This window comes from Furipterus horrens, unplaced genomic scaffold (assembly GCF_987537825.1).
Source record: "Furipterus horrens unplaced genomic scaffold, mFurHor1.1.pri manual_scaffold_2, whole genome shotgun sequence".
NCBI lineage: Eukaryota > Metazoa > Chordata > Mammalia > Chiroptera > Furipteridae > Furipterus > Furipterus horrens.
In genome coordinates, this window is record NW_028327172.1 from 95,423,345 (window position 1) to 95,435,906 (window position 12,562).

Below are 12,562 nucleotides of genomic sequence, written 5' to 3' on the forward strand. Positions count from 1 at the left end.
AGCACAGTTCTGGCAGTTTTAGGCCATTTTAAATTATGTGAGTCTATTATTAAATAGGTGCTGAAAGCCTGTTTTTGCTACTGGACTTGAACAGCCCAAACTAATTACTCATGCTAGCTTCTTTGACTAGTCCTCCAGAGGTATGAAAGGAGAACTTCAAGCCTATATTAGCTTCTGGGAATGTTAAGGACATTGAATTTGCTGACTGTTTTTCACTCATTGATATTGGCAATTTGTTTCTTGGACTTCATACTTTAATGAGAACTGAGCAAAGGTCTTCAGAACTAACAATTTCTCAAATCTTAAAACAGTGAAGCAATTAAATTCTTGGAAAAGTTCCTCTTCACCACTTTGCACATTATAGTATTTTTCAACGAGAGATTCTGACCTCTGTCTTGGAAGATGGAGACTTTTCCAGCCTGAGTGTCAGAGCTAAATCATATGCCAATGGCATGGCAGCTTCCCTTTCTCAGTCTCATTGAAACCACGTCCTATTAATGAATGTGGAGTATTAGTGGTTGGTGGATGTAATCTTGAGAAAACCCAGCAAAATGTCACAGATGCAGATGTCTTTTTCAGATGTAACATGCTATTGAGCACAACTAAGTTCTATTTTTACCTGCTTTAAAAAATAATTTATGTTATGGATTGATATTTTAAAATGTTAAAATACCCAATATGAATTGTTGGCAAACAAATCTCAAATGTGATATTCATGCTGATGTATAAAAAGAGCTCTTCAAGTCACTGCTGAAACTCTCCCCTTTCTTTTTTTTCATTGACTGTATTGGGGTGACACTTCTTAATAAAATTATATAGGTTTCAGGTATACAATTCTAACACATCATTTGTATACTGTATAGTGTGTTCACAACCCCAAGTCATGCCTCCTTTCATTACCATTTAATCCTCTTCTACCTCACCCCACCCCCATTCCCTTTGGTGATCATCATATTGTTGTCTATGTCTGTGAGTTTTGTTTTGTTTTGTTTTTTTGCTTAATCCTTTCACCTTTCTCACCCAACCCCTTCCCCTCAGACAGCTGTCAGTCTGTTCTCTGTATCTGTGAATCTATTTCTATTTTGTTCACTGATTCCACATATGAGTGAGATCATATGGTACTTGTCTTTCTCTGACTGTTTTATTTCACTTAGCATAATAGTCTCCAGGTCCATCCACGCTGTCACAAAGGGTGAGATTTCATTCTTTTTTATACCTGAGTAGTAGTCCATTTTATAAATTTGTCACAGCTTTTCAGTGAGGGTATATCTTGATCACCCTACTTAATATTGCAATATGTATTTATATAGTTGCCAAATGTTAAATGACATCCCTTAAAGTCCGGCATATTGCAAAGCCAACGTATTTATCATGGCAGATACCACCTGGTTCTGTAGAGCAAAGTCTTAAAGATTGGTCTTTGGACCAGTGTCATCAGCATCACCTGGGAGCCTGCTAGAAATGCAACTTCTGAGGCTTTACTCCAGACCAGCTTAACCAGAAACCCTGGGTGTGAGGCCCAGCAATCTGTTTTAGGTGATTCTGATACATGCCAAAGTTTGAGATACACTGATTTAGAATTATGTTGAATCCTGCCCCCTTCTTAATATCTCAGAGGCAAAACATACCAAAGTTGGTAAAGATCAGAACATTTTGTACATAAAATTGATCTTGTAAGTTGTGAAACAGAAGCCAATATTTGGACCTAGTGTTATGAATTTACTCAATTCAACAAAACCTCCCAGAATCTCTAGTCTTTAATCTTTATTTTTCCTATAAAAATTCAACTTCTGAAAGAATTTTATGAGATATTCCTAAAAAGAGATGATGCAGTACATGTGTGCCTTTAGCAAATTCAATATAGAAACATTCAGATATATACAACTGATAAATTAGGTGGGCAATTACTCATTTTATGAAAAGGTTATTAGATTTATAAAATAATTTACTAGAGAATTCATTGAAACAGTGATACCATACAGTGCATTTAAAATGTCAATTTACACAACATAAATTTACAAATATTTAATGTGACAGTATAGAAGAGTAAGTAAGTAAACAGGCTCTGATTTCAGATTTCCCAAGTTCAAACTCCAGCTTTTTCATTTGCTGTGTAACCTGGGCCAAGCCTCAGCTTTTCATTTACTCTGTAACTGGGCCAAAACTCCCTAAGCCTCAGTTTCCTCATCTACAGAATGGGTATAATTTCTTATCTCCAAAGATTATGTGAGGATTTAAGAAGCTAATAAAGGTAGCATTTACCTTAGAGGCTGGGACATAATTATATCTAATGTTTGTTTTTTAGTTTCTTTGTTTTTTTAAGTTAGCTGCATCTGTGACCAGTCTGGTCTCTATGAAAACAGATATTTATGTTTTATTACTGAAGAATGTTTATACAAAGCTGTTGAAGTTTACACAAAGCAAGTAGGAGCTAACCATATTGAGCATTGTATACTCAGCAGGTGTTCACCCATCCAAGAGCTCTTCCCTAGCCAAACTAATCACAATAATTTCAACCTTCCAGTCAGTGACTGGTTTAGGTATTACCATGTCCTACAAACTGGTCAATGAACTATAAGAAGCAGTGTGCTGTGGGCTTCTGGAAAGAATTCCGTAACTTATAAAAAAAAATGCATAATAGAAACTCTCCTCCCTTTGGAAATTATAATATCAGGACATGATGCTTGAAGCTGCAGCAGCCATATTGTCACTATGAGGCAACTTTGCTGCCATTAATGGCAATGTAGGAGAATGAAACCTACCAAGGAACTTGATAACACTGTTGAGCTACTGAACTAAAACTAGAATTGTCTTGCTTCCTGATTACTAATTTAGTTGAAATAATCAATGCCCTTATTTTTCTATGCCACTATCAGTAGGACTTTATGTTAGCATGAAAGCAAACTAAGTGACATAATACATTTAGCTAGCATGGATTAATTGGCTCTATTACAAAATGATATGGTGACTTTATTCTTGAGGTACCTTAACCCACATATAGAAAATTCTATTGAATAGTGGCATCTTCTCCAGTTGATCTGTAGATATACTTTCCTACTCCATATCTGATGTGCTAAACTAATTATTAGCTAAATGTAATTATATTATCTTCATAAATTAAAATGTTTTTATTTTTAAAATTTTTTATATATCATTAAAATTATTACAGATTTCAAAATAAAAATTTTAATTCAATTTAATGTCAATTTACACTGACATTTATTTCATGACATGTGAGAAAAATATACAAAATGAGGTGCTACCACATTTTTTCAAGTTTTCATTAAATGGACCTCATAAGGACATGCCCAAAATTCTTACTACCAGAGTGATCTTCTTTGTCTCACTTCTCAAGCAAATAAGTTAGTTTTATTTCTCACTTTGCATTGGGCAACCACCTATTTATGTAGCATTTATTTGGGCCACATCAGAATCTGGGGGTTATTTCCCCCTCAATATGTGAAATCTGGTCCCCAAATATTGGTCCTTCATTGTTTGACATTTGTTAAATTCTATTTAAACAATTAAGTTTTAAAAATTTTACTTTAGGGATCTTATTTGGTTTTTATTCCCAAATGGAAACCTCTCACCTCAAAGACCTTAGATTTAAAGTATCCTTAGAACTTTGAATCATACAGGACTGTAAATTCCATAAGGGATCCTTTCCTCTTTTTTTACTACTGTATCCTAGCATCTTTGCATAATAGCACATAACAGATAGGAGGAAAATCTAGAACCAACCAACCCCAAATAAAAATAAATGTAGAACAAATCAAGTATAAAATACACCCTTTTCATCTTTTCCATAAAGTAACCATCATTTTTGCTTTACTTTCCCTTTAGAGTCTCCATTTGATAATATTTTTGTAAAGAAAAACAAAGTCATAACACAAACACCCATTTTGTCCATAATTTTCCCCTTCTCTTCCTTGGTGAAACCATGCTAAAGAGAGTAGTGAATGAATCTGTATAGTAAATTTGCACAAGAAGTGGGTAGAATTAGGGACATACAATTTCATGTCTGAATTAAACTTGGTCTTCAGAAGGCAAAAAGTTTAGCTATTCTTCCTTCTAAAAGAGTTCACTCCAAAGTACATTAGATTGGTCTTGGCTAATATTTTCAACATTTTATGGTAGGTTATCTTAATAGCTCTATAAATGTTTCTTTCTGTTGTTATCTCATCTTTTCTAAAAGGTCTGGCTAACCTGAAAATTTCCTCAACCTTTAGCAATAATAATATACTAATAAATACAAATTAATAAATTAGGAAATTGTATGGGTTCATTACATTAAATCTTAATAAAATTCTCAGTTTATTTATTGACCAATCTCCATAACTTTAAGTTCATTTTCTTGAGGTTTATTGTTTAGAATTTGATTTATAAATTCTTCATGTCTTTGGCATTATTTATGTCTTCTTCTTGCAACCTGTTTTTGGGCCATTTCACTACTTGACCCCTCCCTCCATCAGAGGGATAGGCAGAGTGAAAAATGATTTGATATTTTGATATAGTCTATTTTACTACTTGCTAAAACCTCTGATGAAATGGTGTACAAGAAAGAAATGTGTGTAATTGTTGACTAAAATGACATTTAGGATTTAAAAAAATAATTCTTTGTTGTTCATAATCTAATAATGGTTGTTATGGAAAACTGAGTTCTCTATATGCTACATTTAATAAAGATTTTTCATGGTAAAAGCATAGTTTATTATAATAATTCTAATCATTATCACTCCAAACTTGTAAACCAAATACCTACAGAAATGTTGACAATTATAAACAGATAACATCCAAAGAATCAATAGCTAAAATGAAGCACAAGGTAGATTTTAAAATGGAGAATAATATAACATAATTAATTGTTCTTGCCTCATAGATTTAAACCTTCTTACATAGTTATTTAAAAATCACAAGTAGGAGAATATCTTCAATAAAGATATCTGTGGATGATTTTTGAAGTGAAGATTTAACTATAATGGTTACTCATAATCAGTGATGTAATAGTCAATGGTGTGGGAGAACAAAGAGCATTGCATAGCTACTATGGACTTCAGAGCATCAATTTGTTCTTTAAAAGGGGAGCTACCCTATATAAACATTTTTAGTTTTCACAACTTAAAATTTAAAATACCACCAGCTGAATAACATAATATCTTGGCAATAAAAATACTGGTGAGTGTGCTTTATTCAGTAGATCAACTTTAGAGAACTAAACTCTCTGTTATAACCAGAGGGTTAGGTAAGAAATTTATACCTGCAGTATTTCCTCTTATAAATAATCTATAACTTCATAACTAGTTTTGACAGTGACATTTCAATTTTACAAGAGATAAAATGTTAGAGTAAACATTTTCAAATTTTTATGGCATAGTATAGACAAATTATAGGCATAATATATAATTATTTTTGAAGTTCAAGGAAAGGATCTTAGGTAAATCATAGGCACATAAAGATCAGAAATACTATTTTTAGTCATTTTCACACATTCTTTTATTTTAGAATTTTAAATGATTAGTGAAATGAGCACTTGAGCACTTCATATGTAAAAGTGAATAAAAACAATAATAACTCAAAGAAAATTTTATTCTCTCAAGAAATAATCTATTCAATTGTATGAAACGGTGGTCTAGGATACTATTTCAGTTGTTTTAATTTTATTTGGCAAAATAATATATTTTTAGGTACAACTACTGATTCCTCCCACTTTCTTTTTGAACAAAGGACATACTATCTTCATAAACAACTAAGATGCTCATAGAAGCCAGTAAAACCTATGTCATATCGTAATATCCATTTTTGTTCTTGTGAGACTTTGGGCCTAAATCCCGTATTCTCTAACCAGATAACTCTGAATAAGAACAAAGATGGAAAAGATTTACCCTGCATTTAGATATGTGATACCAATATTTTAAAAGTTAAAATATAACTTTTAAAAATATAGCCTTTTTAAAATAAAGATATACATAAATTTAATTGAAGTATCATTTCAAAATAAAACAGACAATAATGTAGGCATCATTATATGTCAAACTACTAGAAAATTCCCGGGAGAAAGCTACTAGAAAACTACTAGAAAAATTAAATAACTAGAATAGTTATTTAAGCAATACCTAGGTTCACTATGAAATTCAACTTTTACAATGTCCAGTTAACTAAAACTCAAAACGTTTTCTTAAATTGAAAAGACATTAACGTATGATATTGTAATATAAGGAAAATGCAAACTGTTTTTGAGGAAAGAGAGAGTAAACTGGCAGCTTTATTATTGAAGAATTCTGACTTACAGATAATCATATCAGATAAAACACAACTGCAAACTGCAAGCTTGTGTCTGATGCTCCCTGGACTGGTTGTGAGGACATGTCTGCTCTCACCCACAGTTCACAATGCACCGAAAACATTTAAAACACACAGTCGAATAACTTCTCCTGACCAAATTGAACTTTCTTTAAGAAAATAAAGGGATAAGATAATAGATCCAATCTAGCCCCACCTCTTTTTTCCTCTGTTTTTCTTTTAGTGAAACTGACAAATTGTTGAGGAGCACTACAGCGCCACCAACACAGATCAATGCAAAACAAAGATTTCCCACCGTGTGCAAAAAGAAAAAAAAATTAGAAAAATGCCCAAAATTACAAAATGTCTCCCAAATGTACCTTTTTGGAGAAAAACAAGATAGATCTGCAAAGACTATCTAATAAAGAGCTTAAAAAGAATTAATATCTGGAATACAAGTTTAGATCGGATCAGCAAATAAAAGATCCACTATTTAGTAACAGCCATAACTTAATATAAACCCGGTTATGTCAATCTCCACCTTCATTATACCAAGGGCAGCTTTCCTTCAGTTTGTATCACAGTAATTCATCAAGAAAACCACAATAGGCTTTTTAAAAATGCAAAAAAAAAAAAAAACAAAAACAAAAGAAACCCCCCTATATCCATAGTTTGCCTGCTGCTAATTTAGTTCTGGACAAATTAGGTAATACATAATTTTTTAAAGAGGATATGCACATATTTGGCATTGCCAACATTGTTGGCACAAACCAAGTCCATCTTGAAATAGCTTATCTCCTCTGTAGTTAACAAATTAAAGTATAATTTATATCATAAATATTTAGCTTTAATAATAAAAAAATAAACTCTTTTTTGGGGGGTGTAAAAATTAACTAGACAAGATTAGGTGGATTCTGTAGATCAGAGCTAAAGAAAAATACAAAGATTGGTTTTGTTAGAAGAAACACAATGAAAATCTTTTTTACCTGGTGGTCCATTCAAAGATTTAATTACATAAATATTTAAAATTACAAACTTACCATTAGTGTAGGCAAAGAAGAAACCAGTTCTTGAAAAAAAAATGTAACAATATAGGCTGGATACTTGTGTCCCTAGAAACAACAACCTCCAGGCAGCATATGGAGCTTGAAACATCTTTAAGGGTTTTGGTAAATAAAAAGTAATACTTTCTTCCATGATCGGTGGCTGAGTGGAGTGACTTTCCCCAGGATCTGTGGGCGTTTGGGAAAAATCGGAGAAATATCCACGAAGATTAAAAGCAGGGGAGGCAGCGGCAGCCACAAGACTCTGGGGTTAACAACTTTGCGATGGCAAGCAGGCGTGCTCTGATTGGCTGGGAGGGCAGTGTCCCTACAGTCTGCACTATCTCCCGTCCCCCCGCCTCCTGCGGCTCGGAAAGAAATGCAGTGTGTGTGCCATTTTACACTGGGCTTTTAAAAGCACAGCCATCCAAATAACACAAGTCTAAGCTTGCTATTAAGTGACACTGCAAAAACAATGGCACTTACGACCGCCTGTTAGCTCAATAAAACGCCTTTTTAAAATGTCTAAAGGAACACTCGTGTTTCCCGTCTGTGATTTTTTTGCGGAATATAATGCTTTTATTAAGCCAATTGTTTATCACTTCACAAATGTCAGTATACAAATATGGCCCTTTGAAAACTATTTCCATCAAAACGCTTTTGATTTGACATTATTAAGGTACCTAAAGAAGCCAGTCTCCCTTGCAGAAATTCACACATCCTTTAGCTCAGAGAGCTTTAATTCCTTGAAAAAATAAAACTTGTTAGCCATAAAAACTACCACTTCTGGAAAGAATAAACATAAAATAATGATTTCAGTGGTAAATGAAAATCAGTGGGCAGAGTTCATTTTTTTCTCCTTAAAAATCCTGTTTCAAAGACCTTTAGTGGCTTAACAGAAAACCACTCCGCCTTACAAACAAAATGGCTGTGGTACTGAGTTTTTTGGATCCTCCCACTGTGCCTCCTCCTGGCCTCCAGGAAGTGGTAAAAATCCAAAATAAATACGGTAGTCAAAGTACATTGTCCAGTCTGAACTCTGGTGAAACGTTTGGTAAGGGAGTCTTAGAATGTACTACTTTTTATTAGTTGTTTTTAAAAATTGCTTTGAAAAGAACATCAGTCACTAAAGATTTACTTGACTGTAATTTGAACTTCCTGCTTTACATATTTATAAGATCTTTCACCTATTTTGGCAGGCCTTCGTATTAAGTGGGCTGGGAAATTTGATGCTCTGTCTCCAGCTGTGAGCTGAGTCGGTACTTAGTTGCAACTGAGCTCTTAAATAAAAATGAAGTTGAAAACTTTTTTAAAAATGTTAAATGAATGCACACTATGATTGAAAATGTAAACTCAGCAAATATCAAAATTTGTCAAATACAACATACTATATGTTTTCATTGAACATATTCAGTATAAAATTCATTGCCAGATAAATTTCTAATGATCCAAGGATAGAACAGCGTTTAAAGGAAATGGATGAAGAAAGGAGTGGGTAATTGCCTTCGTTCTTTGGGAGCCCTTTCTCAAGATACACACAACACACACACACGTACACATACACACGTTTTGGTATTTCTATCCTTGCCTGGCATTTGATGGGTAACATTCTTAGAGAACTATAACTAGGGTGACTGTATAATTCATCGTCTAAACCAGGACATTTATGAGATTGAAAGGAGGCACATTAACTATAGGATGGCTGGTATAAATAGAAACCATCCATAGTAAACCAGGAGCTAGAGCTCACTACTCTTACATATTCAGGGAGACCTTGAACTTTTGCCAGGCAGGTCACCTACCAACGTAGGCCAATGTGGCTAGAACCTGAGCTAGACCTCTTTTCTGTGCTGTATCTACTGCCGTGGATCTCCTGTTAGTTGAAGTATAGGATGAAATACTTGAATTCAGATGTACTTAATGAACAACTATGGTGAGGAAAATATCTGTATTTTCATTTTATTTTGTGGTCTCACTAATAGTGACCTTACGAGATTTACTTGAAAACAGGAAACATTTTAAAGAAATTATCTACTGAAAAGAATGGACTAAAATTCTTCAGAAAATTTTAAACAGTTTTCCTTCCAATAGGAAACATTTGCTAGGGGCCATTTTCAGTACATATTTTCGTTTTTCCACCCTGTTCTTTTCTCCCCACACCTGTATATCCACATATGTACATATACATACATATTATGCAAATTTAATTTATATATGATGTACATAGATATATGCAAATTTAACTTATATATGATGTACATAGATATATTTTTTATCTATTTTATTATCTATAGATTAGAATCTCCTGGACATTTTCTACAATATGAATATTTCTTATTATGTACTTTACTGTGGGATAATTTTCTTTAGAGATCTGAGGTAATATTAATCATGTACATGTTTACACTTTTTTTTTTTTTTTGGTAAAGGTAAAATGTAGAGTAAGATGTTGTTTAGTGTAGGGAAGACAGACAAGCAAGCAAAAATATACAGTAGTCCCTCTCTATATTGCGGTTCACTTATTGCGGCCTCACTATTGCGAGATTTTAAAAAATATTATTTTTAATTATTTATTGTGGATTTTTTGCTATATCGCAGGATTTTGCGGTACTGTATATGTATGTTGTTAAAGTTATTAGGTTTAAGAGTGTAGAATATGTTTAAGAACATAAATAGTGTTTATAAAAGTATGGAAGAGGTTAATAAGCGAGTGGGAAAGGTTAATAAGGAACTGAGAATGGTTTGTAAGTGTGTGGGAAGGGTTTATAAAGTCTTAAAATATATATAAATACTAAAATAAATGTAAGGTTCCTACTTTGCAGATTTTCACCTATCGCAGGGGGGTCTAGAATGTAATACCCGCAATAAGTGAGGGAATACTGTATATAATTGTGAAATATGATAAACGCTACTTAAAGAACTAAACAAAGTGCAGTCTTAGAGAATAACAGGGAGCGAAATACATAAAGTTGTAAGAAAAGTTGTTTCTAAGAGGGTGACATTGAAGCTAGACTTGAAGGACGAGAAGGAGCCAAACTTGAAAAATACATAAGAAATAGCAGACAAGGAAAAGGTTACAATATGTGCTAAGGCCCTGAGGCAGACTGAAGCTTGTCTATGCAGCATTTTGAGAGAAAGAGAAAATTACATTTGATAAAGTCAGAAATGTAGTGAAATCTTGCAGAGTGACAAGTTACAGAAAGGAGTTCCATATCTAAACAAGTGAACTGTATTCAAAGAGAAAAATGTTGGAATTTGAGATTTTGGAGTTTTTAGTGATGATAAGATCCAGAGAAGCTGTGGTGAAGTGAACAAGAATTCCATGCTAATTTTGAATGACATAGCTCTATCATAGTGTTTTGGTATTATGTATTTTTAAATCCACATTTCATCTGCATGTTATAGCCATTGATTTATGGCTCAGTTTATAAATAAGTATGAACAAAAACCAAATATCTAAAATCACATATATTACTAGTAAAATGAAAAGGAAGAACTCAGGCAACTACTGCCTCAGTTTTCTGCTTCTCTGTAGTAGTGTTGATTTTGGTATTTTTTAATTCAAAAAGTCTTACATTTTATATCAGTAAAACAAAACTCTATTAATGCTTTTTATTAAATCAATGAGATAAAGTGTTTTTTGTTCTTTTCTTTAAATCCTCACCCAAGGATTTTTTTTTCTAATTGATTTTAGAGACAGTGGAGGAGAGAAAAACATCAATAGGCTGCTTCCCAAACACTCCCGCCCAGGCATCTAAGCCATAACCTAGATATGTGTCCTGGCAGGGGATGAAAACCGCAACCTTTTGGTGCATGGGACGGTGCTCAAACCAAGTGAGCCACACAGCCCCGGTGAGGTAAAATATTATTAAAGCTAAAATTTCACTCAGATAATTGGAATAAAAAGTTATCCTTTTTTAAATTTATTAACTGGTTAACAAACCAAAATCCTTTGTACACATGGACAGAAGTTATGTGTTCAGTTTATTAGATTTCAAGAGTTAGAAAAACTTTAAAAATAGGCCAAGTCAGTGGTGTGTAATCCTTTGAGTAAGCTTTGATAGTAATAGGAATCTCTAAAAAAATCAAACTGAACCAGTTTGCTTTTTAAGATCTTTACCTCTCAAAGCTGTCTGGTGAAGGAAGATATGCTTTTGGAATTTAGAAGCTAGATTCTGTGGAGACTCCATTACATCTAGATCTTTTACTTTTTTCCCATGAGAGAAAACTAAAGCCATTAATTTTGTTTAATGGGGTCTCTTCATCATTAGCCAAATGCAATTCTTAATACAATCAGCATCAGTAATCTTCAGAGTATTTTCCCTGTTAAAACCAGTGACTACTTAATTGCTGTGCAGTGGCAGGCTGAGGAGAACAAGGGGATCTAATAAAATGCAAGAAATCTGATAATCTTAAATCTCATGATTAAAGTTGTGCTATGATGAAGCACCCCATAATCAAATACAATAATGTTTTTGAAGCAAAATATAATCACACTAAATTAGGTAAGAACAGACTATAAGTAGCCTCACTTTTTTCACCAGATACAACTTGTGAAAAACTTTCATTTTTCAGAGATTGTAGGAATTCATAATTGTGAATAAGGGAACGTGGATCTGTACACTTTAGTCACATTCAGGTAGTCAAAATAATTATTCTTAGCTTAAATCAAAGTTTATAATCCCAATGATTATGAACAAAGTTACAATTTAGAAATGGCCAAATTTCCACTTGTGGGCCCTAGTGAATTCAATGACACCCTATTATTAAATTTTTTTTGTTAGTTGTGTGGTCTTAAAATAAACCTTTTAGTTTTACTCTCTACAATTTCGCCCATATTTTTCCTCTTAAGAACGGTGAAAAGTATGCTTTATTTTTGGCAAATGTGTTTTAAAGCAGTACTTCACCAGATCTTTTCTTTGTAAAATGTTTTAATATGTCTTTAGAAGAGATTATAAGTGTTTATTTCACAACTACTCATGCACTGCAAGATGCTATAGATAGCATTTATCCATTGCAAACAGTGTGGTTTTTAAAAAAGGCCATTCACAGGAGAAGTTTGCAACCACTGACGTGGCTGAGATTACCGAATAACCAATATCCACCCTCCCCGTTTTTCTTACTAATAAGAGAAAGCATGGAAAAGTGACTGACAGAGACAGACGCTTTCTGCCCCTCACCTTCCCACTTTCAGTGTAGTCACCATAGCCGGATGGAGCCTGGACCTCTATTGAGACATC

The 12,562-nt window shown here is 33.3% G+C and overlaps 1 protein-coding gene across 1 annotated transcript in view; it reads right to left on the reverse strand.

Annotated features, from left to right (window-relative positions):
* The window catches only part of EPC1 (enhancer of polycomb 1), a 108,264-nt gene extending 100,663 nt beyond the window's left edge, over positions 1-7,601 (reverse strand). Inside the window, exon 1 of the mRNA XM_090266166.1 lies at positions 7,320-7,601. Within this exon, the coding sequence (XP_090122292.1) occupies positions 7,320-7,322 (3 nt within the window). The 5' untranslated portion in view covers positions 7,323-7,601. The remainder of the gene's footprint in view (positions 1-7,319) is intronic.
* Between the last annotated feature and the right edge of the window lie 4,961 nt (positions 7,602-12,562).